Below are 24,476 nucleotides of genomic sequence, written 5' to 3' on the forward strand. Positions count from 1 at the left end.
ATAGAATTGGTTAAGGAAAACAGCTTATTTTTTGGAAATCAGTTAAAAAATCTAAAGTTATGAGTATAAAGTAATAAAAGAAAAATAGCTGGCTGGGTTTCCCCCCTTCTTTATAGTGATATGGTAGAAATACAAGGAAAATGCCTAAAGTCCTAAAGGAAATCTGGTACCTTCACTTGCTACAGGGCTCAGTATAGAGTAAGGAAAACAATATTTTTGGCTGCAGCTTTAGTAAACAATGAATGATGAAAAATATTGCAGAAATATCTTCAAGAGATCTGACAACTCTGAGCACAGACCTTATCACACTGATATTGTCTATATTCCTCCACGAAGCTTGGCAAATGAATAACTGAGCCCGATTTTGGCGGAAGGAGAGAAGGAAGTACTAGTTCCAGCATTGAACCAAGATTATGAAAAAAACCCAACCAACAAAAAACAGTTATTTCTTCTCCTGAATAATAAAGACATCATGTTTGCATATAGAACAGCTTTTGCATTATTGCTCTACGTATAAGAATATATTAAGGAACTCATAACAGACTGCACATTACAAACTTAAGGTTCTTTGGTGAAGAATGAAAGAAAACAGTATTTGAACTTTAAAGAAAATGATCTCATCCACTTTGCTTTTATCTATTGATCTGTTGAATCCTCTCACAGAGCAGGGAGAGGTACTGTGTGAGTTTCACCATGGCAACGATAGCCACGCCCCCAGCCATCATACACGTTGGCCAAAAGAGTGAATGGAACAGCACGTTGGAACTGTAGAGTTTTGTTAGGATGACACTCTTCTGGTTTCCTTCCGGGTCAGAATAGCAGGAGAAGTGTTGGTACTTCCTGAAGTTTTCCATGACAACATTCACCAGGGACATGGATTCTTCAAAATTTTTTCCACACTTAGGTATATAGGAGCACTGTGGAAAATGAGATAAACTGTCACCAGAAGATACTCTGTGTGTGTGTGTATGTGTGTGTGTGTAGTTCTAGGAGGAGTATTGAGGCCAACTTAATGATCTGTGAAATAACCATGATGGTTTTTCTTTTCATATTCACACTAGTGCCTCTAGAAACCCTAAGAACTCACACACTGATTAAAACAATGTTTTTAGGTATCCGGCCAAGATGTACTTTGATAGCTCACTCATATAGCTTAAATATTGATTAAAATTGGGTGACTCCAAAAAACAATTGGATAACTCCAGTGGATTCCTTTTGCCACAGCTAAGCATGGTGAGTGTTCATTATTCTCCACTGAACATACTTTTCCGTGGAATCAGAGTGTCAACCTTTCTGTCTTGTATCTGTCCACAGCTGTTTATGTAATATCAAAAGCTGCCAGTTATCTCAGGGAACTCTTACTCTTATCTTTTCAGCTTGGCTTCATGTTTTTCAGCCAAATCACCTTGGTCACCTTGCTACTAGTCAAGAAGACAGCTGTACCCCTGGTGAGCTGCTAAAAAAGAATCTCAGAAAGTGTAGGGATATTGAATAAAGAGCTGTGATAAATGGTTCATGCCCAGTTAATGTTGACAAGATAACTTTTTCCATAAGGCAAGGAAACATAAAGCAGAATCAGTTCAGTTTACTCTTAAACCAGCACTCATCTGAGAATTTACAATAACTTTTCTTTGATTTTTTCACCTGCTATCTTTCTTGCTATATCTCTTCTATATGCCTCTCCTTTTTTTCCCTACACACTTACATCCTCTGATTTCTTTCTTTGTATCTCTCTTTTCCTTCCCTGCCCTGCCCTGCCTGCCAGCCCTCACCTCTCTATGATATTTTCCCCTCTATTCCCTCTTCCTGTTCTCCTTTCTCCTTCTCTTCTCCCTCCCTCTTCTCTGGATACAGATGGAATTAAAGAACTTTGTAGTTTTTCTTTTTATTACTTATTGGATATGGTTTTGCATATATTTTCCTAATTTATAGAGCAGTCTTTGAGGAGATGAAATCTCTGTGAACCTCTTCCTTCGTCTGTATATGAACAGTGACAAAACTGATATAACAATGTATTTAACTTTTTAAAAAGTTAGGAAAAAAGTGATTTTAAGTCACTTCTTTGGGAGATGTGTGGGCCCTTGGTTAAGTCTTTGCCCTCTTTATGGTAAGGTGCCTCCCAATAGGAAAAAAATTCCTATCCTTTGTTATATATATTATCAAATGATTAATTGATTTACCTGAATTAAAATGGCTTGTGACAAGATCACTGCTAATCTCGTGTTTTAATGTGAGTTAGAAAACTATGCCCCCTCATCAAAACACTGTTATTCTCTGTTGAAAAATTGTGATAATATACTGATTTTATGAAAAAAACCCACATATTTTACTGCTATTACCAGTTTATAAGTTGTGATTTGAATATTGACATCTATGAGTTTTACAATGTCACTGGATTGTACAGTACACAACTCACACAACTGTATGTAGAGATACAGATGAGGTGGGCTGTTGGTGAACTTTGAGCTATACTGATGGGAGCTTAGGAGTAGGACCTTGAATTCCAGAATGAATTTAGATTTGTATATTTCACAGGAAGAACATATAATAGAAATGGAATGAGTTTTGCTAATGGAGTATGTTTGAATGACTCTTTCCCCTGACTTTATTAGTGGGTGTACTGGCACTTGGTTTTTTTCACTGTGCTGTAATCACTGGATTATTTGCTTATAAACAGCAGGAAGATTCTTCAATTAGTTAAGAATGGAGGATGAGCATGCTGACATTTATCATAAACAAAGCTTAATATTCTCATACAAGGGCTGGTTGACACCCTCATATTTAATCAGCTAAGAGTAAATATGAGTACACTCATAAATGTGGTTAGTGCAGAGAGCTGGTACTAGCACAACATTAAGGGTCTGAAAGTATCTCCAAGAAAGCAGAATTTCTCAGTGAGTTATAACTTAGTATGAAAACTGGTCTATGACCGCCATGATACATTTTCTACTGGTTGGATGCTGGATTGAAAGAGTTTAAAGCAGTAAGGGGATACCTTTATATTTTTCCTTCTTCAGCACTGTTAGATCATGTCTACAACTTCTTTTAATGCTTTGATTCAAAAATCATTAAAAAAACTTAAAGACAAGTCATTTGTGGTTGAATTAAAAAAGAGCCAATTTAGCGTATGAATGCATCAGGGTTCTTTATATTTTGGTGCCAAGAGAGTTTATAGTAGTAGTTTTAGTGGCTAACAGTACTAAGTTATTGAAGTGGTCTCAATAAAAATGGAATTCCATTAAAAATGGAGTTTTTCCTTTTCTTATGCTCTTGTGAATTGATTTGGCTTTTAATTTTTTTTTGGAGAAACATTTATCAGCCAGTGACAATAATTTTGTCACTATATAAGATTCTTCCAAATACAATGCGATATACATTACTTTTGAGACCATCTAGCAAGGTTGTAATACAGGAGCTGCTTTATTAAAGCTTCTAGTCATCAGGGTCTCAAATGCACATGTTTGGACTGGCCAGATGAGGTGTGTGCCATACATGATTGGGTGTGGGTCCTCAGGGCCAGGCACTTAGAAATGCAACTCCACGTTACTGGTAGAGAAAAGATTTCTCTGCCCTTGTGTTTTTAGCTTTTTCTAACCTTGCCACCCACCACCTTTCAACATACATAAACTGGCTCCCACTAGACTATTATTATCCTTGAAAATTCTATCATAATATGTCAATCATTCATTTACTTCTATTATTGATGGGTCCTTCTTTTGTGCTAATGAATATATAAGGTAGTATCACAAGCCCCTGACGTGTCTTCAAGAGGTCTGGTTACTGTGTTACTGTGTTTCTATAAGCAAGTTACTTGGCCCCTCAGAATCAACTTTTGGATATAGTAGGGTTAATAACGCCTTCCTGGCAGGGTGTGTGAGGATTAAATTATGACTATGCATAAAGCATCAATAAATTTTCTTTAACATATTTTTTATTGGAATATCACATTTGTCCATACGATCTAAAGTCTTTAAAAAGTGCCACATACTAAAGTATGAAAACTTTAAGCAGGGTAAAATTACTAGTTATGTGGTTTTCACAGGAACAGTCCTGTTTGATGGCTCTTGTCATGAGTTCCTTGTTTTTGTGTCCAAAGAGATTTGACATTATGCTGAATCCTACATTAGGATTCTAAGTTTTTGTTTCAAACTATAGCCATGTGTATGTTTCTGAGGCTGGTATGAATTTGGGGTAAAGATTTAGTGATCTTATGATTTTATCAGATGTTTGGAGAGTGCATTTCAACAAATGAAAACTTTAGTAAGTGATCAACACTTAGTTGGAAAAATGTAATGTAGATTGAAAAGGTAAAAATCCTTGTGTTTTTAGATCATTCTTTTCTTGGTGGGAGGTATGGGCTAGGAAAGATTTAACTTTCAGACTGCATGATATATAACACAAAGGAACATGTGAATAATAATTTTATATACACAAGACACTTAAAAGCCATTCAAAATTTGTTTATATATATTTATATTACCATGGCTATAGGTCCTTCTTTCTTTTGTGCCTAACATATGGATATAGAAACCTAGCAAAACTCTGAGGCAGCCATTCAGGGGAGGATTTAGACCCTCATCTCTTTTCTCTCTTTTTTTTTTAATTTTAATTTTTTATTTTTAATTAATTAATTAATTAATTAATTTTTGGCTGTGCTGGGTCTTCGTTGCTGCAAGTGAGCTTTCTCTAGTTGCAAAGAGCGGGGGCTACTCTTCATTGTGGTGTGCAGGCTTCTCACTGCGGTGGCTTCTGTTGCTGCAGAGCACAGGCTCCAGGCATGGGCTTCAGTGGCTGTGGCTCGCGGGCTCCAGAGCACAGGCTCAGCTGTTGTGGGGTATGGGCTTAGTTGCTCCACGGCATGTGGGATCTTCCCAGACCAGGGCTCAAACCCGTGTCGCCTGCATTGGCAGGCGGACTCCCAACCACTGCGCCACCAGGGAAGCCCTCACATCTCTTTTCTTAATCCTGAATTTTGTTAATAAACCTTTGTGCTTTCCCAACTCCCTTAACTTCTCTTTAGTATTGAAAATACAGAGATGGCCCCACAACGTGACCCTTCATCTCCCCAGCTGAGGAAACCTGGATCCTGTCACCTTCTCCTGACTGTCCTTTCCCTTACCACAAAGATCTAGCAATTGCATCTTCTCTCCAGTTCTTTGGAAAGCAACTGAAAGTTTTCTTAGCCTCCCTTTCAAAATCTTTCACATCAATAGAGTCATTTTTATTCTCGTGATGGACAGAAGTTTTGAGAAAATACCTGTTGGGCTTTTGCTCAGCCATGCTTCACTAGGCATGTGTGAAGCAAAAAGTGACAGGCCTTCACCCTAAAAATAAAAGCTGTGGGGAGGAGTGGGGGCAGTAGGAGGGGTATATTTGGCTGGATAACCTCACTGGTCAGCCTCCTTTTCCTTATGATGGTAGGAAGGGAACTATTAATTCTCAGGATCACCTCAGGGGAAGGGTTTGTTCTTCATTTGTTCTTTTATTAAAAGGGCAGTGTCTTATTTCAGAGAGGGTTTAAGTTTGATGAAATCTAATCAATATGTTTTGATGGTCTCTAAAGTACCAAGTTGCATGCTGGGTATAGGCATGAAAAACATAAACAATTTAAAACAGATCATTAGAGAGAAACAGGACAAGGGTGGTGGGAGTGATGAAATGGGACCAGCAATGAGGCTGAAAAGGCTCTTAGTAAAGGCTCTACACTTCACAGAGGTGGGCCACAAATTTGTCAGAACTCTGTGGTATTCAGAGCATCCTAGTCCACAATGCCTACGAGATAAAAACAAAAACACTGCTCACTGAAACATAAATATCTTGGTTCTAAAGTCAGATGGGACTTCTTCAGCGTCTGCAAACAATGAGTACTGTGTACGTGTTTATTAAGCATGTATGACGTGCCAGGCTTTGTGTTCTGTGCTGGAGAAGGAGACATAATCCTTACATTCAAAGGATGTAAGATCCCCAGCTGGCAGTCTTGGAGTACTCTAAACTTTTGAGTTCTTTGAACATTAGTGATGGACAGAGGAGGTGAGAGAGTAAACTGGGATGTTATTTTCATTCTTGTTTGAGACTTCCTGCTCCTTACCATCACTTTTAAAAAAGCGAATCCCACAACATTTAGACTACTTTAGTTTGCACTTCTAGTATCTGCTTGATTTTGGCAAGTGGGACTGTTTGAAATGTTTGGTAGAGGAGAGGAAAACAGTATTCACACTCTGCTATGTACCATAGTTTCCTGCAGTATTGAGACACAGATTCCTCCAGAGAGGTTTTCCTTTTCTGTGTTTTCCAGAGCTTTCACACTTATTGTGGCATTACTGCTTGATGTGGAGTAGAGGCAAAGCTTAAAAGACCTAGGAAATCGACTAATGAAATAGAAGCCATGTGGAGCTGCAGGATTAGTCAATACCCACAATAGCTTAAGCCATGGAGCCCTCAGGTCCGCGATGTATCCAGTCAGCCCTTGAGTAAGTCAGATATCTAATTTGACCATGATCCTCTTTCTCAGCAATGGAAAGGAGTAGGTTCATTTTCCATGCTTTTCTTCTTGATGCTCAGTGCAAGCTGTTTTGGGACACATTCTTCCCTTCATTTCTGCACAAAGATGCCCTTAACTGTGCCATAATTCAGTTTTGGTGAGCAGTGACTAAATTTTGTCAATCACAGAAGCACTTCTGAATCTATGGTCCATAGGCAGTTTCAGGAAATTCCTAACTTAAATGTCCCTAAATTTAAGGTGCTGATTATGGGGATGTCATATGTCAAATTTCTGGGCATGTTTTTTCCCATCTTTTCAGGGTGCACTTCTATGTAGTAACCATTCTGTGTAAACTGGTGTTGAATATACAACCTTGACTGTTCTTGTGGATCACGGATAGTTCTAGTCCTTGTTCATGGCCTTTTACTTGATCCTAATCACCTCTTGGAGTATGATGAAATGGCATGGATTCTCACCCATTCACTAAAATATACCATCAGAAGGATAAATATTTCTTAGAATTTAGAGTTTTTTAAAGCTCTTGTCTTTACTCTCTCAAGAGGATGCGCTAATGTTTTGCTTTTTAAGAGAGAGCATGTTTAGGTAAAGAGACTTAGATTTTAATTCAGACCTAATTAGTGAATGTGTGACTTTGGGAAAATTATTTCGTTTTCTGAGCTCAGCTTCATTATTGTGAAGTGGAGATAACAGTGGTACCTAATATGTGAGATTGATGCTGTAATTAAACAAATGAGTTCATGTAAAATATTTAGTATTATACAGTGCCTGGCACATTTTAAGCTCTTGATAAAATTTGGCTATTACTACTTTAGGAGTAGGGTTTTAGTCAGGATTAAATGAGATGATTTTTATAAAGTTCTTGGCATCGTGCTGGGCACATTGTATATAGTAGATACTTAATAAATGTGGGCCCCTCTTTTTTTCCCATTTAGATTCTCAACTTCACTTTATTTTCTTCCCTTTTATCCTTACCCTACCAAATGCTGTGCAGAGGAACTCAGTGTTTACAAGCTTTGATTAAAATTGTAGAATCTCCCAGCATTCAAGCTAAAAGCTAAATAAAATCTGAAGCAGTGGTTTTGCCACTGTCTGGAGACATTTTTAGTTGTCACACTTGGAGGGAGGATGATGCTAGTCATCTAGTGGGTAAAGGCCAGGGATGCTGCTAAAGATCCTACAGTGTACAGAACAAGTCTCCACCCTACCCTCACAGACAACAAAGGAATATTTCACCCCAAATGTTAATAGCCTTGAGGCTGAGAAATTCTAGTCCAGATATGTATATTCTCTGGATGTGCAGAACTCAGAAGGCTTCGGAATGGTGGCAAAATGAGGGGTGATGCTGAGTCTGGAGTTATAAATAATTGGTTAATTTATAGAATTTACTCTCCATCCAAAATAGCTGTCTTCCTCATGACAGCGATATATAAAATACCACATGTATAGTAGTATACTACATACCAAAAATGGATATGCTTTCTGGTTTTGCACAAAGATTCATTTTTAATACTCTCTTAAATCAGATGGGCATGTTTTGGGGATCCCTGGTGGGTAAACAAGGTTTTAAACTCTCAAAGGAGATCAGCATTGAGAAATTTAACAACCATAGTGAATTAATACTCAGCCACAGTTCATGATTCCTGTGACAGCCTTGTAGCCTGAAGAGGCAGGGGCTCTTGAGCCTGCTTGCAGCTCCTAGAGACTGTTAGTCAGCCAGTTGCTCCACAAGAGCATGCCAGCTTATCAGCTTAAGCAGCTTCAGTTGTAATATGGACAAGAGGTTGGTCACTGAGTTTAAAAGCCAAAGAAAAAGAATATATGAGAGAGTGTGAAAATTTAAAAATAAATCCTTTTGGATATCTTTCTACAAAGAAGCAGACAGTTTGACTGATATACCTTTGCCTCCTGTTGTCCCAAATCAAACATTGTCAGTAGTGCCTTATGTATCTCAGTAAAACCATGCCCATTCGTTGGTAACTATGGGAAAGACTACTATTTTTGGTGAGCTTGGGGAATAGTAATAAGAAGGAGAGGTCAAGATAGAGAATATTTTAATTTTTCTCCCCAGGAATATCCTATATATTTCTCATGCTACATTAAGATCATGGTTTAGTGACCTTTTGACATGGCAATAACTGTATTTTCCACGTATTTACTTCTGATTAAAGGCAGAGGACAGCTAACTAGCGAGTGAAGAACTACTGGGCCAGGAAGGTGATCCTGCTGTTTGGTGTTTTCTTTCCCCTGGAAGTGTCTGTTGATTCTAGAAGGGGGCTGAGATCCTAGAAGGTTGGATGGAATTTTTGACAGCCTTGCAGAGCTAGGGGCAGGAATTATCATTAACAACCTATCAAGTGGGGGCTCTGATGACACCCTATTCACTTTGGGCTGGGACTGTTAAGGGCTGCATCCTAGGAGTAATGGTCAACCTGAAGAAGATAGGTCCTCAAAGGGACTTAAGTTCAAACTTGAATATCTCAATTTATGTAGTCAGAATAAGGTGATCATGAATGGCACCTAGGGGCCTTGCAGAAGCAAATGGAAATAATTTTTGGAAAAGATGACATCATGATATCAACCTAGGCTTAAAATTGTTTTTATAAATAATTTTGCAGATATGATGTTTGACAACTAATAAAAAATAACCAGACGTTACAATGCAACATGAAAACAATTAAGAAAAAAAATAGAACAGGCACATAGGGGCTTCAGATATTGTAGTCATCAAAATAAACTTTAAAATAACTACAATTTTACTTTTATGTTGAAGAATTTAAAAGAGAAGAATTAGAATACTGCAGGAAACTAGAAATTATAAATAAGATCCAAATGGATATTCTAGAAATGAAAAATAAAATAAGAGAAATTAAGAACTCAATGGATGGGTTTAACAGATTTGTCAGAGCTGAGGAAAGAACTGTGAATCAGAAGGTAGGTCAATATCTAGAATGAAGCACAGAGAGACAAAAGGAGGGAAAATATTGAATACAAAAGAGACAGGAAGACACACAGGGGATACAATGAGAATACCTAACATATAGTCCATAGGAGTTCAAAAAGGAGAAGAGGGAAAGAATGAGAGCAGAGATAATATTTGATGAGATAATGACTGAGAACCTTCTAAAATTGACAAAGAACATCAAGGAAGAGGGAGAGAGGCCCTGGGAACACTAAGCTGGCTAAATAGAAATAAATGTTTACTTTGGCACATAGTAATTCAACTGTAGAAAACCAAAGAAAATAATCTTTAAAGTAGACCAAAATTACCTTCAAAGAAGTAGCAATTAGACTGAGAGCTGATTTCCAAATAGTAGCAATGCTCACCAGAAGACAATGGAATGCTTTCAATGTACAGAAATAAAATAACAGCCAACTTAGAATTATATACTCAGTGAATATATACTTTGAGAATGAAAATGAAAAGAAAAAATTTTCAGACAAATGAATGCTTAGAGATTTCTTTAGAGCAGATATTGCACTAAATAATTAAAGAGTGTTCTTCAGGAAGTAGGAACAAATGATCCTGGACCAAGGATAAAGCAAGGAATGAAGAATAAGAAAATGGAAAATGATGTGGACACATCTAAATAGATAGCTACTATATACAAAAACAATAATAATATCTTCATGGGCTTAAAGTATATATCAAATAAAAATGATAATATATAACTTGAGAAGAGAATAAATGGAGTTCAAATGTTTTAATATCCTTGATTAATCAAGATTGCAAGTTGTAATCACTAGTTAAACACTAAAAGGATAGTGACAGAACACATAACTTCCAAGAAAATAGAGGGGAAAATAGGATCATAAAAATAATCCAGTGAAGAAAGGGTGGTCTTTTCATAAATGGACTTGGACAAATGATTGTCCATATGAATAAAAAAGAAATCTGGAAACTTGACTCCTGCATAAAAATCAGTTTCAGGCAGATTGTACTCTAAATGTGAAAGGAGAAACAATAACATTTCTAGAAGATAATTTGGGAGAATGACTTCGTGATCTCAGGGTAGGTGAAGACTTTTTAAACAGACAACCAAACGTTTGAAAAAAAGAAAGAAAAGAAAACAAAAGAAAGAAAGGAAGAAGAGAAAGAAAGGAAAAAGAAAAAAAGAGAAAAGAGAAAAATATTGATAAGGTTTGGTTGCACTGGAATTAGAGACTTCTTTCATTCAAGTACATCATTAAGAGAGGGAAAAGGCCACCTTTCATTTCAGGAGAAGGTATTTGCAACACAACAATCAAGGAACGTTCATATCTAGATTTAAAGAATTCCTACAATGAATACTAAGAAGAAACCATCCAATAGAATCAATTCAATAGAAAACAAGGGACTTGAACAGACATTATAAAAAAAAGGATATTCAAAATGCCAATAAATAAATGAAAATGTACTTAATAACATTAGTCACCAGAATTGCAAGGTTCTGATTTCCTGCAGTGCAGGATATGTTTTATTTCTTTGCTTTCATGGTGGTTATGTGGGGGAATCTCTATAACAAGTACTTGAGCTGTACTTTTTCATTTCTTGCATGTTTTACAGTTAAAAACAAGGTAAATAAACCAAACAATGACCTAGTATCATACTGACAGCAGACAGAATACTGGTCCTAAAATTTTAACTGAGATTTTCCATGGTAGGTTCACTCCCGATTTATAGCTTACATACTGCATTCATAGGGTTTATAGCTTACATACTGCATTCATTCATACTGCATTCATACTGTAGTAATAACATGTCAAAACAAGAAAATGGAAATATGCCCCACTTTTTGATGCCTATTCAATTTTGGCCAATTTCCAATTCCTTGGAGATTTGAGAGTTTTATAGACATTCATCATTACAGGTCAGTTGTGAATTAAAAACTTGACTTGAGGGATCTTGAAAAACGTATACTTTGTGGGAAAATTAAGCTATGTATATTTGTAGAGTAGGATTAGGAGTGGTATTGTTTGTGGGTACCACAAACAAAAGGAAATCAGAGCAGACATTGTGTCCTCAGAGATATTTGCAAGAATTCTTTTAAGTTACTGTAACCAAAATGCAAGGTGGGTTTACTTACTTTTTGTTAATATATCACAAAACGAATCCTATGTTCTAGTATCAAGCTTTGCAGCTACTGCATTTTTTTCAATACATATAATCTGTATCATTTAAGTGCTGATAATTGTAATGAAAAGTTTTTACAAGAAAGGCTAGAGTTGTGAGAATTGTATCCTGGTGACGAGAGCCAATTGTCCTGTTGGAGAATGGTATCAGGTTGTCTTGGCATATGAAAGTACTCTGGCCATCTAAATTGCTACCATAAATCCAAAACACAAGGTATTTAACTTAAAATTGATAATGGCAGGTTGGTTCTGCTGACACGTTACTAGTCATCCCAGACCTTTTAAATGCAAATTTTATGTGCAGCTTTAATACAATACATATTGAGCATCCACCACGTGGACTTGAATATGTTAGTGCTGGAAAATTCAGCCTCTATGAACATAACACATGTGAAGAAATATGCACAGGCTCACATACTGTGACCATGGGTTGAAGGTCTCACCTGTGCTCTGCTCAGCACTGTCCATACTCTGTTCTAGTCCTCACAGTGAATGACCTTGCAAGATGGTCATTGTTATTAAATTTTTAGAGAAAATGATACTGAGGCTCAGGAAGCTTAAGTTACATCTCCAAGACCACAGAACGAAGTGACAATGACCGTGGAAAAGCAAAATATAGTTTTACCCCGTGGTTCCCAGGTATATGACAAATATCTTGTATTTTTGGCTTGTACAACTGTGACTAAACTGCACATTTGCTTTGAAAGACTAAGTCTATTTGTGTATCAATAAGGATATAATGTTTACCCTTCTAAATGAAAGTAAAGGCTAAATCTTCACTGTTCCAAAATGGGGAATGATTTGACCACCACTTGCACAGAAAATAAATGTTTCCCAAGTAAGAGAGTCAAGTAGTGTAGTGTGTTCTGTGACTGGATGAGGAAGGGCCTGTTTCCTAGTGGCATTTTCTTAGTGCTGGCGCAGGGGAACTTGATAGAGAGATGGAACAGTGCGGAGCTGTGTGGGGGTGAACGAGATGCAGTGTGCGCCCAGCTCCTACCTCATGATTGATTTTCATTGTCTCTTCCGTGTGGTAGAGAAGAAGCTTCTCTCCAGAAGAAGTCAGGTTAACGTACACCTGGAGACAGGGGTACTGAGAGAGTTTCCAGCAGTCCGGACCACAGCTGAAGGAGCAGTTAAATGTTTCCGTGATGGATGCATTCAGCAAGGTGCACTGAGCCTCCTCGGTCCACACACTACACAGAGAGGAGGAGAATAAGCACAGGCCCAAATGCCAAGGGCAAAGAAGATGTAATCAGAGGGGAACATTTGTCAGCTCCTTGACCTGAAGAATCTTCCAGATCTATAATACAACCTATTTGTTAATGTATATGTTTTTAAATAGAGCAGCTTTAGGCTAACTATAATATAAACACAGACAAACTTTGCCTGGCATCTGAGAACTTTGCCAATGATTTCCATCAGATATAGTATCATCTTTTCCAATGCTTGATTTGTTAGTTACTTTTCCTTATCAAATTCACTGGTAAGCGTAAGGCAGCATCTTTTTACATCACAACCTATACTCACCCTGCATTTCTGCATTTTAAGCTGCTTCCTGCCATGCCTTGGTCCTCACCTCGCAATGTCTGCCCAGTTTGTAGGCAGAGAAGGGGTAAGGGAGAAGGGGAGGAGAGATGGTGAAAGGATGGAGGGGCTTGAGGTCCAATGTGACAGATGAAAGGACAGTGATCTATTTCTTTAAGGTCTTTCTAATAAGGGAGAAAAGATAACTCCACCTTTTGATTATATCAAGAGCAATCACTTATTGCATCCCCCATTCACCCTAACTGGTGCTTTACCTACATTGTCTTCTTTTTTCTCCCAATAACCCTGTAGGTTAGGTATTAATTCCTTTTAAAGCTGAGTGAATTGACAGTCAGAGATATCAAATACATGCAAGGACACACAGCTAGTAAGTGATGGAAATTGTGATTCCATCCAATCCTCTATTTCTCTACTGCCTGGGCTCGTTCCATGGTGCTTCCCTTCTTCCCCACAAACAGTGGAAAAGAGGCTGTTGTTATATGCAGATGAATGGGTTCTTATCAGTGCCCTGGGATCTCTCAATCAGAAAGATTAAACAAACAAACAAACCCTCCAGCTGCCCATTGGTCAGCTTTTCATTCTAAAACATTTATAATTTTATGATCAAGGGTAATATTTGTGATTAGGAAGTAACACACCCAGAATCAATGTTTTGCTTCTGGATATAAGCTGATTACCAGAGTGATCAGAAAACATTCTTGGCAGATTAATAGCCCTTCTTTTTGCTCGACATGTGTTGACAGGGCCCCCTTTCCATGTCCAGTTTCATACCAGAGCCAGGATACTAGTACTGACCCCCTCTGGTGTGGCAATTTGTATTTTCCTGGGACATGGGTGGTCAGATTTTGCTTATTACAAGGAGGAAAAAAGTCTTAGATGGTTCTAAGCAGATGTGAGGATCTGAAAGCAGTTTTGGAGTCAGTGAACTCTTGGGGCCTGAGGCATCAGAGCTTTCACTGAGAAGGAGCACAGCTGAAGGCATCAGAGAAACAGAGCAGAGCAGCCACAAATGGAAAAGATGATGCCTTAATTTTAGCAGATTACTGTGTTTCAACTAGATTTTCCTTCTAAAATGAAAGTATTAATTTAGGTGGGGAAATGAATGCCACAGAATGATTTGATTCTCTTTTGGATTGAAACCTCAATTCTTCATTTGAAAGGGCTTTGTTTCTTTAAGCTGAAGCACTCTGAGACCTTCCCCATTAGTTATAGCAATGCTGGGCTTTCCTGTGCTCAAAGTGTCCAATTTATGGACAACAGTTAGCTAGAGATGCTGTGGAGGTTTATCATGTGGCTTACTCAGGAGGAACGCACTTGACAACTCAGTATTCAATTGCCTTTCTATCTATTCAGTAAACCTAGGGCAAATATTTAAATAAGAAGGGTTCAAAATCTTTAATTTAAAAAGTTAGTGCATAGTAGTGTTTTTCAACCTATTAGAATCACCTGGGGAACTTTAAAAGATACTGGTCAATGGGTTCCACTCCAGACCTACTAAATCTGACCCTGTGGAATGACTGTGGTGGGGCCTGGGTGTCAGTATTCTTAAAAGTTTCTCAGGAAGTTGAAATGTGCAGTTGAGAACCACTAACGTGTGGGGTGATGGAAGAGTGGGGTGTGGTGGAAAGGAATGCAGGTGGAGAATGGACAGAGGTGTGAAGAGGCAAGAATAGGGATTCTGGAATTAACAGGAAGTGGTTTTGAATCTTGGCTCTGCCGAACACTAAAGCTGTATGACACTGGGCAAGTTATATCTATCTTGAGCCTCAGTTTTGCCATTTTTATGAGTATATTCATACTTATAGAATAGTTATGGGAATTAAATAAGTAATGTATGGCAAGTCCCTGGCACATAGTAAGCAGTTTATACATAGAACTATTTTTATCTTTATTGTTAGATAATATTATTGACAAATAATATGTGCCAGGCACTGCTCAAAGTTCTTTTTAGGAAAGAGGTAAGGAAGAGGACCTCAAGATTGATAAGCTGTGTGGGAGGAGGGAGAAGGGAGACAAAAGACAGTCCCAAGCACCCAATGGCTTTACCTCTGCATGTATGAGCGCAGGAGTGTGATTCCCAGCAGAAAGTACATCATGATGGAGCACACCATCATGGCCAGTCCCAGGAGAATGGCCCGGTCCTCTCCTGCTTTCAGTGCTGTGACAGTTTTCCTTTTGTCCAGGAGGTCATGGTCCCTGATTTTTTGGTAAATGTTTCTGAGGTTGAACATAATACAGTTTTACTTGAAGTCCACAGTTAATCAACATACCCCTAAAGAGTAAGTCGCTGCTCAGGCCTTCCTAAGGCAGAGAGGCCGAGAGGGGTCCTCCAAACCCGCCTGAGTGCAATTGGAACCCAGCATGTGACTATTGCCTTCCAACACACACGTGCGCGTGCACACACACACACACACACCAACCCTGAGCAGAAACAAGTCTTCCTTCTTTACTTGGGACCCATATCTAGCTGTCAATACTTTTGCCTTTCTCTGAGTCTGAAGAAAGAAAGCAATCCCCTCAGCCCTTAAAATAATGCTTTGGGTTTGTTTCCTTTGCCAACCCCCGGCTGATCATCACTGATCTTTCTGTACTCTCTGAATACCTAATGGAGCATTAATTCAAATAAATGGCAACATATATGAGGAATCTATCAACTTAATATCTTATTTCCCCTCGGTAGTAATAGACAGAATTTATCCTGGTTAACATTTTTCTCAGGCTTAGGGTTGCTTAGGGCTCTGTTGACTTGAGATTTATAAGAAATGTGGAGATGTCCAGTGGTGACCCAGACTTCTTTTCCTGAACTGTAAACATTTGAGTGAGTTTACAAAAATATCAGTCAAATCAAGGCCAGACTCCATAAGTTTGGATAGTTTTATTAGTATTTTTAAAAATTTTCGAGCAGCAACCTATGGTAAGAAAAAAACAGATTGGAGTCAAACTGTCTCCTAGTTCAAAACCTGATTTCATGGCTTACTAGCTGTGTGATCTCTAAAACTTCCTCAGCCTTTCTAATTCTCAGTTCCTTGCAAAGTGGAAATAATGTGTAACTACATTGTTACGGTTAAATGAGATGACATAAGTAGATTATCCAGGAGAATGACTGACATGAAGTATTTAATAAATGTTCCCATTTAAAAATGGTGTGGGGAACACACCTATGGTCAGCCAATCTATGACAAAGGAAGCAAGGATATACAATGGAGAAAAGACAGTCTCTTCAATAAGTGGTTCTGGGAGAACTGGACAGCTACATGTAAAAGAATGAAATTAGAACACTCCCTAACATCATACACAAAAATAAACTCAAAATGGTTAGAGACCTAAATGTAAGACCGGACACTATAAAACTCTTAGAGGAAAACATAGGAAGAATACTCTTTGACATAAATCACAGCAAGATATTTTTTGATCCACCTCCTAGAGCAAATAAATACAAAATAAAAACAAAAATAAACAAATGGGACCAAGTGAAACTTCAAAGCTTTGGCACAGCAAAGGAAACCATAAACAAGACGAAAAGACAACCCTCAGAATGGGAGAAAATATTTGCAAACGAATCAACGGACAAAGGATTAATCTCCAAAATATATAAGCAGCTCATGCAGCTCAATATTAAAAAAAACAAACAACCCAATCCAAAAATGGGCAGAAGACCTAAATAGACATTTCTTCAAAGAAGGCACACAGATGACCAAGAAGCACATGAAAAGCTGCTCAACATCACTAATTATTAGAGAAATGCAAATCAAAACTACAATGAGGGGCTTCCCTGGTGGTGCAGTGGTTGAGAGTCCGCCTGCCGATGCAGGGGACACGGGTTTGTGCCCCGGTCCGGGAAAATCCCACATGCCGCGGAGCGGCTGGGCCCGTGAGCCATGGCCGCTGAGCCTGCGCGTTTGGAACGTGTGCTCCACAACGGGAGAGGCCACAACAGTGAGAGGCCCGCGTACCGCAATAAAAACAAAGACAAACAAACAAAAAAACTATAATGAGGTATCACCTCACACCAGTTAGAATGGGCATCATCAGAAAATCTGCAAACAACAAATGCTGGAGAGGGTGTGGAGAAAAGGGAACACTCTTGCACTGTTGGTGGGAATGTAAATTGATACAGCCACTATGGAGAACAGTATGGAGGTTCCTTAACAAAATAAAAATAGAATTACCATATGATCCAGCAATCCCACTACTAGGCATATACCCAGAGAAAAACAGAATTCAAAAAGACACGTGCACCCCAATGTTCATTGCAGCACTGTTTACAATAGCCAGGTCATGGAAGCAACCTAAATGCCCATCGACAGGTGAATGGATAAAGAAGATGTGGTGCATATATACAATGGAATACTACTGAGTCATAAAAAGGAACGAAATTGGGTCATTTTTTGAGATGTGGATGGATCTAGAGACTGTCATACAGAGTGAAGTAAGTCAGAGAAAAACAAATATCGTATATTAACGCACGTATGTGGAACCTAGAAAAATGGTACAGATGAACTGGTTTGCAGGGCAGAAATAGAGACACAGATGTAGAGAACAAACGTATGGACACCAAGCGGGGAAAGCAGCAGGGTGGGGGTGGTGGTGGGATGAATTGGGCGATTGGGGTTGACATGTACACACTGATGTGTATAAAACTGATGACTAATAAGAACCTGTTGTATAAAAAAATAAATAAAATACAATTCAAAAAAATAAAAATAAAAATGGTGTGGGGAGCTACAGCTTTATGACATGGACATTGGAACATCCCAAAATTGCTGTTCTTCTCCAAAGAATTTCTAAAGGACAGAATATCAAGGCAGTGAATAGTGTAGAAAGCTTATGAGTGGAGGGTTGGATTTGAAATAAGGTCTGGCAGAGAAGGCAGAAAAGAAGTGAGAAATTGCTGGGGGTGCTGGCTGGTTGGAGAAGGAAGAAATATGGGAAGGAAGGCAATGCTCAAGGATTCTGGAAACACAGGCAACCAAGAAGCCACGGAGAAGGGAGCTTTGGATTGCAGGGGTGTGGGAGTGGGGGAGTTGCTGGCTTTTAGGGCTTGGGGACAGAGAGGAGGACACATAGAATGCTGAAAATGAAGAAAGAAGCTCTTATGCCATTTTTATTTTAAGCTTCAGATAAAAAGCCAACATACACGAGACAGACTTCAGATTTTCCTTTTAAATTTTCATCACTAGTCACTCTCGTTGCTTGAAAAAGAACTAGAATCCAGTGTGGAACTTTGCAGAGGAGGAAAGAGATGCCTGTTATTTGTATAATTGTGTGTATATTCAGGGATTCTATTCAGCTTCATGCTCCAGGATGGCCTTACTGGTGTTTATGGCTGGCATACATTCTGGGGCGCTGGTTCATTCTGGACTGGTTGTTAGATATTTTGATTTCCTATAGAAGTGTGAGAACATGTATGTACTTAGTGTATTTCCAAAAGGTTTTAAGGAAGACTATATGTTAATCTGGTTATTAGAGTATAAAATTAATGGATTAGTTTATTATCATTATTGCTATTATTTAAAAATTCTCTTCTTGAGGTAGTTTATATAAATCTTACTCTTTCCTTGAGGAGTGGGCCCTTTATAGTAGGAGAATCATAGCTAAATAGAGGCCTTTGTTCCTCATCTTTTCATGACCGTGTCCTTCCTGCCTCTTTCCCACCAGCACTCACTCATGGCCACTCATTCTCCTCATGGCCAGAAGCTCTGAGAGCCCATCTTTTTTATTACTCTCCAGCTCCCAAGCCCAGTGCCTCTGGACTAGCTAGCTGGCTGGCCATCTTGCAGGCTTTTGACTTCCTCAGGTTAGCCACCACCCATCCTCTAAGTTTCCCCATTCTTTTGTGAGATTTTCTTTGGAAAATGTAGGATTTATATCAAAGCTCTTAAACTTGAACCTCTATGAACCCGAATGAAAAAAAAAAAAAATCAATGCCCATTCAGTTAAAGCCAGACTTCTGAAGCAAGAAGAGACAGGCTGAGTCTGAGTGGCTTCAAAGGCCTGCTGTAAAATAATAATCTTTTGTTACTTTCCTGTTGTTATTTATCAAAATGTATTTAATTCTAATGGCTGCATTGAGATTTGGATTTCCTGCAGGTGGGCAACAGCAAGGAGGGAGCAATAGTCTCAGCTCCAGAGTAGTAGGCTGTCACACTGCCTCACTTACATCAGTCTACAACCATAAAAGAGATGCAGTGTAATCAGTCCGTTATGTTACTAGAACAAGAAGAATACAAAAATGATTCAAATGGGTAATTTAAAAACAAATCACAATTTGGAAGTGGTTAACAAATGTTCTTCACGTGCTCTGGGATGTGTAGAGAAGAGGGGAAATTATTGGTTTCCATGCAGGCTAAACACATCTGGGAAATCAGGATATTACTCAGCAAAATGAAAGTGGGTGAGTGAGGTGGGACATACTCATGAAATTCAACAATAATGAATTTATTGCTAATTGAATTAATGGATAAGTTAAGGAATGAATGAATAATTTGGAGGAATAAAGATTCAGTTAAAGTCTACGAACTTATTTTGAATGCTGGTAACCTCTAGTTATTGTATGTGGCCCCTACCCAACAGGAAGACCAACATGAAAAAAAATATCAACATAGGGTAGTAAATTCAATGATGGAGCCATTCACAGCATGAGTGTAGAAGAGGAGTAATTTTCCCAGCCTGAGAGAGCAGGACAGGGAGCAAGGATTAAGGTTAGGGAAGGCATCCTGGAAGAGAAATGCCTTAAACAGAATCTTCAAGATTGAATCCAAGTTAGCTAAATGACACAGGGAATCAAGGGCATTTCAGACAGAAGGAATCACATGAACAAAGGATGGAGATTTGCAACTACATGCTGACTGTCAGAAACTACACAAATTTTATTATTACTCGGATGAGTGTGGGACAGGGGAAATGGGGCAGATGAGTTTGGAGAGGTAGTAGGTTATGAAGAGTTTTTGTAAGTCATTTAAGGAACTTGGCCTTTATCCTGTAGTTAATGGGAAGATGGCAGAGGTTGACATGATCAGAACTGAGTTTCAGAATGATCACTCTGGCTTCAGGGTGGAGATTAGATTAGCGATGGAAGCAGACTTAAATCAGAAAGAAGAATTAGGGGATTGTTACTATAGTGTTGGTAAAGGATGATGAGGGCTGGATCTAGGATCGAGGTAGGATAGATGGAGAGAAAAGGATGTATGGAAAAATATCTAGGAGATAAAACTTCAGGATTTGGTGACTTATAGAATATAGGGGATGATGAGGAAGTGAGAAAAAGGATATAGTTTAGATTTATGCCCAAGAACTTAACTTGGACGACTGGGGAAATAGTAGAGGGTGTTAAAGCAGGGGTCCTTATTTTGCTATTCTTCCTGGTTCCAAAGGGGGTGTTTTTGCTGTCCTGGATAAGAAGGGAGAGGCTGATTGTTCATTTATAGATTCTCTCCCCCACAAACATAGTGTCCTGAGCTCAGGTGAGGATTGACTAATCTGATTGGTGAGATAGGCCAGAGCCTGACAGTCAGAGACCCTGTCTACATTTTGGGTGAGACTGAAGATCACTGTTTATGAGTGGCACAATTGTTTTCTCACCCTTTTGGACTTGCCTTTGTTCAGGCCTGGTGTGCCTTGGCCTCGCTATCTCTAGGTAGTAAGCCCCAGGTGGGGAAGGGAGTGTCCATAGCCTGAGACTAAGTGGATTAGTGAGGTGCCCCTCCTATGCCAAGTTGTCTTCAAAGCCGGGGGAATGAGCATGATGCTATATTTTGGGCCTCAGGCCTAAACATCATCCTTCATACTAGGGAGCCTTGTACTTTGGGGGTTGCTCCGCCACTACTAACAGAGTGGACAGCTCATCTCTCTTTGGCTCTTTGTGTCTATTCTCTGTGGAATCTTCTTAAAAAGGGTAGGGGGAGAAATAAGGGAATGAAGGCTAGAATAGTTCATTGAAGTAGAGCTCTCAGGAGGAATAATGACTCTGGGTCATGACTATAAAATAAGTTTTGAATATGGGGGATATTCAACCGTAGGTATAGAGCAGGAATTTGGATTTATGATTCTGAAGCAGATCTAGCCTTGGTGTATACTGGCGAAGCAGTATGTTTAAGCTCTGTTGGAGCAGCTGTGGCTTCATGGTTCATGGTGAACCATGAATCAGTACGGTGGATACAAATCAGCATTTATACATGTTGGCAATAACAAATAGTACATATGTGCAGTCTTTTCTACATATACAGGGAGCATTCTGCCCAAATCCTTTTGGAGAATGTGAGTTATTAATAAAACTACAAGACAAATTCAAGTATAACAAAATATTTTGTATAAAAAAGTTTAATTGTCCAATAAAGCTTTATATTTACCTCAAGCCATAGTCAACACAATACAATTTTATTTCATACTCCATATTTGGATAGTTTTTTAAAGTTTGATAGTAGTCCTGTGGTTCACAAGCAAATTATTTATGAGGCTGTACATACACAAACATGGATATAAAGAGTAAAATATGCAAGAAAAAAATTTTTCCTTGGGCTTCACTCATTTAAATTCAGATTTCCTTGGTATTTAGCCTGCAGGAAGAAAACTATTCATGTTAAGGCAGGGTAAATGTCATTTATTAATTCATTTGTTTATTCATTTGTCAGCATTTTAAAGTCTTCATAAGATGAAACATACTGTGCCAAGTTCTGGGGAATACAGAGTGAATAAGACATGTCCTGAGGGAGCTGGGTGAGATACCAATCATTACAATGCATTGTAAGGAGACTTATTGTAATGAGTACAGAAAGGAAGCAAGTCAATATGCTGGGCACTGATTTGCCAAAGGTTCAGTTACTGAATGGCTAATGCACCATGATTAGCCAATTTGCCAATTTATTGAAGGATCACTTTGCCAGATGAATAATTTGCCCACTTAGTCACAGATTTAACAAAGACTTATTTTAAGGAGCATTGTTTTAAGTGTAGTAAATTAATATGAATATATTTTCTTAAGAATATTTTAAGATGATATTTTAAAAATACATTGAATTATATTCTTCTTATAATATGTTCTTTTTAACAGTATTTTAAGATCTGTTTGTTTTTTTTTAAAAGCTAAGTAAGTTTCTGAGGTAGGTTTAGTCTCTTTATAAATATATTCTTATGAATATATTCATAGATATATATTTTTTGAATATGTGTATGAATATATTCTTCTAATAGATATAGCAAAAATTTAGCATTTCATATGGGAGCCTTTCCGTTTATAATGATTTTATTCAAGTCCTTTTTAGAGTTATTTGCTGTTTTGCTAACATTTTAGCATCACTGAGATTCTTGTACAAATTTCATGACTTTGATAGATTTGGCAACTTTATCAATTAACCAAAATTTGTTTCTTTTAACTATTCATAAGATTATGGTAATTGATTTTGGGTGGGGAATTTTTAACAGCTTTTTGAAGTGTCTGCTAAGTTTTATTTGAACAGTTTTATTTTGTCCTTATAACAAAATGTTTAATTTGTCTTTGCTCTTGTCCTATTATTGGAACAGGAGGGATCTGGACAAGATTGGTGGGACCCTCTGCTGGGGGAAAGTTGAAGAGCAGAATCAGCATAATGCAGCCTGGCCTGCTGATCCTAGAGAGAGGGAAACCCAGGGGCAGAGAGGAGAGGAAACAAAGAATAGAGAGAGCAGTAGGGCATGGCTGGGTTGGGGGAAGGGGAGGAAGACCTGAGAACAGGGGACCCTGAAAACAGAGGGTGTCTGGAGCACAGGGAGGAAAAGACACAGGGGCTGAGAGATAGAGGGACAATGGCTGCAGAGACTGAGAGGCAGAGGAGGAGAGTCTCAAGGCCCCAAATCTGGGTCCCCTGCAGTCTTTTTGGTTCCTATTAACCCATAGAACTATGAGGGTTACAATGATTATACAAAGTTTTTGGTAAGTAACTAAATTTGATAAATTCACCAAAAAGATCAACTGGCAAATGGATTAGTATTTGGCAATTTGGCTTCAGGCAAATTGGCTATCACTGTATTGGACACTCCTTGAACTGGGCATTCAGTAGATTGGTGATGGATAACTTGGCTCAGGACTTGATTTATGAACATGAATGTTTTAATTCATGTTTAATTAAACCAAGGTGGCCATAACAGTTTAAGTGGTGATGGTTAAAGGATTCAGTAATAGACTGAATAAAATCTCCAATGAGCAAACAATTGATAAGGGGAATAGGGTAGCTGAGAGTGGTTGGATTCCAGGATCCAGTGAGTGGGGGATGGCAGGTAATGAGCTGGTTAGATAGGCAGGGGTCAGAGATAAAGGGTGTTGTATGTCTTCTGAAGTTAGAGGAGCCACTAAAAGAATTTAAGCAAGAAAGTGATATAATTAGCTTTGTACTTTAGAAAGATCACTCACGTTAGTGTGGTTGGCTGTTTGGAATGGTTTATTCCTGGAGGCTAAGAGACTGATTCTGAAACTCTCCCAGCATTTCGGGTGTTAAATAGGGGTTGAAAAAAAAGCAGTGGTAGAGAAGATGAAAATTTAGATATGGGCATCATTTGTGTCCAGAAGTAACTATGAACACTGTGGGCTTTAATGAGACTCCCTAGGTAGTCAGAAACAAAACTCAGCAAGGGTACTAGAACTTGGAAAGGGCAAGAAGACAGATCTACAAAGGGTCCCAAAGCAGTCAGAGAGGTGAGGGGCACTGATAGGTGCAGGAAAGAGGAGGGAAGGTGGGAATAAAGAATTATGTATATCTGTCATAACTTGGGGAGGCCCTTCAGAAACCTAACTGTAGTAACCATAATACTTAACATACTAAATATTTATATTTATGCCTCTCTGGCCCAGTGAATATTGAGTGGCTCAAGAGTTAGAGCCAGACCACATTCATCTTTGTAGGTTCATTCTCTTGCATTTATTAGGCTCACAAAGTATGTTCCTTTATGTGGGCTAGAAAAGGCTTCAATATTGAGCCTCCCTACACTGAGGCAGCCAGTGTAGGGAGGCTCAATGGCCAAGTGAAACCAAGTAAATCAGAGAACCATGGCTAGAACAGACTCCTGGCTTCTCTCTTCCTATCAGTGCCCATTGTACTCTATCACTATACATTTAGTATTCCTTCTAGGAAAATTTCAAGCTTTTCTGGCACTGAGAGCTCTAGTTTCCAGACTTCAAGGAAAAGTGCCTTCTCTTAGATCCTACAAAGTGAATCTGTGGGGCAATGGATTGCTGAACGCCAGCTGAGTTGAAACAGGCAGAGTTGCTATGTATCTTTGCCCCAGGAGCACTCAACTCATTATCTCATATGGCAGAGCTGAGAGTGGCATGGATTAAAACAGCCAT

The 24,476-nt window shown here is 38.6% G+C and overlaps 1 protein-coding gene across 1 annotated transcript in view; it reads right to left on the minus strand.

The window, feature by feature from the left end:
• Window positions 1-632: 632 nt before the first annotated feature.
• The window catches only part of KCNMB2 (potassium calcium-activated channel subfamily M regulatory beta subunit 2), a gene marked incomplete at both ends in the record, with an annotated part of 29,841 nt that continues 5,997 nt past the window's right edge, over window positions 633-24,476 (minus strand). Inside the window, 3 exons of the mRNA XM_082625336.1 lie at window positions 633-917; window positions 12,612-12,807; window positions 15,206-15,376. Coding sequence (XP_082481462.1) covers window positions 633-917; window positions 12,612-12,807; window positions 15,206-15,376 — 652 coding nt within the window. The remainder of the gene's footprint in view (window positions 918-12,611; window positions 12,808-15,205; window positions 15,377-24,476) is intronic.

This window comes from Mesoplodon mirus (genome assembly GCF_964341445.2).
Source record: "Mesoplodon mirus genome assembly, chromosome: 6".
In the NCBI taxonomy this organism is placed as follows: domain Eukaryota; kingdom Metazoa; phylum Chordata; class Mammalia; order Artiodactyla; family Ziphiidae; genus Mesoplodon; species Mesoplodon mirus.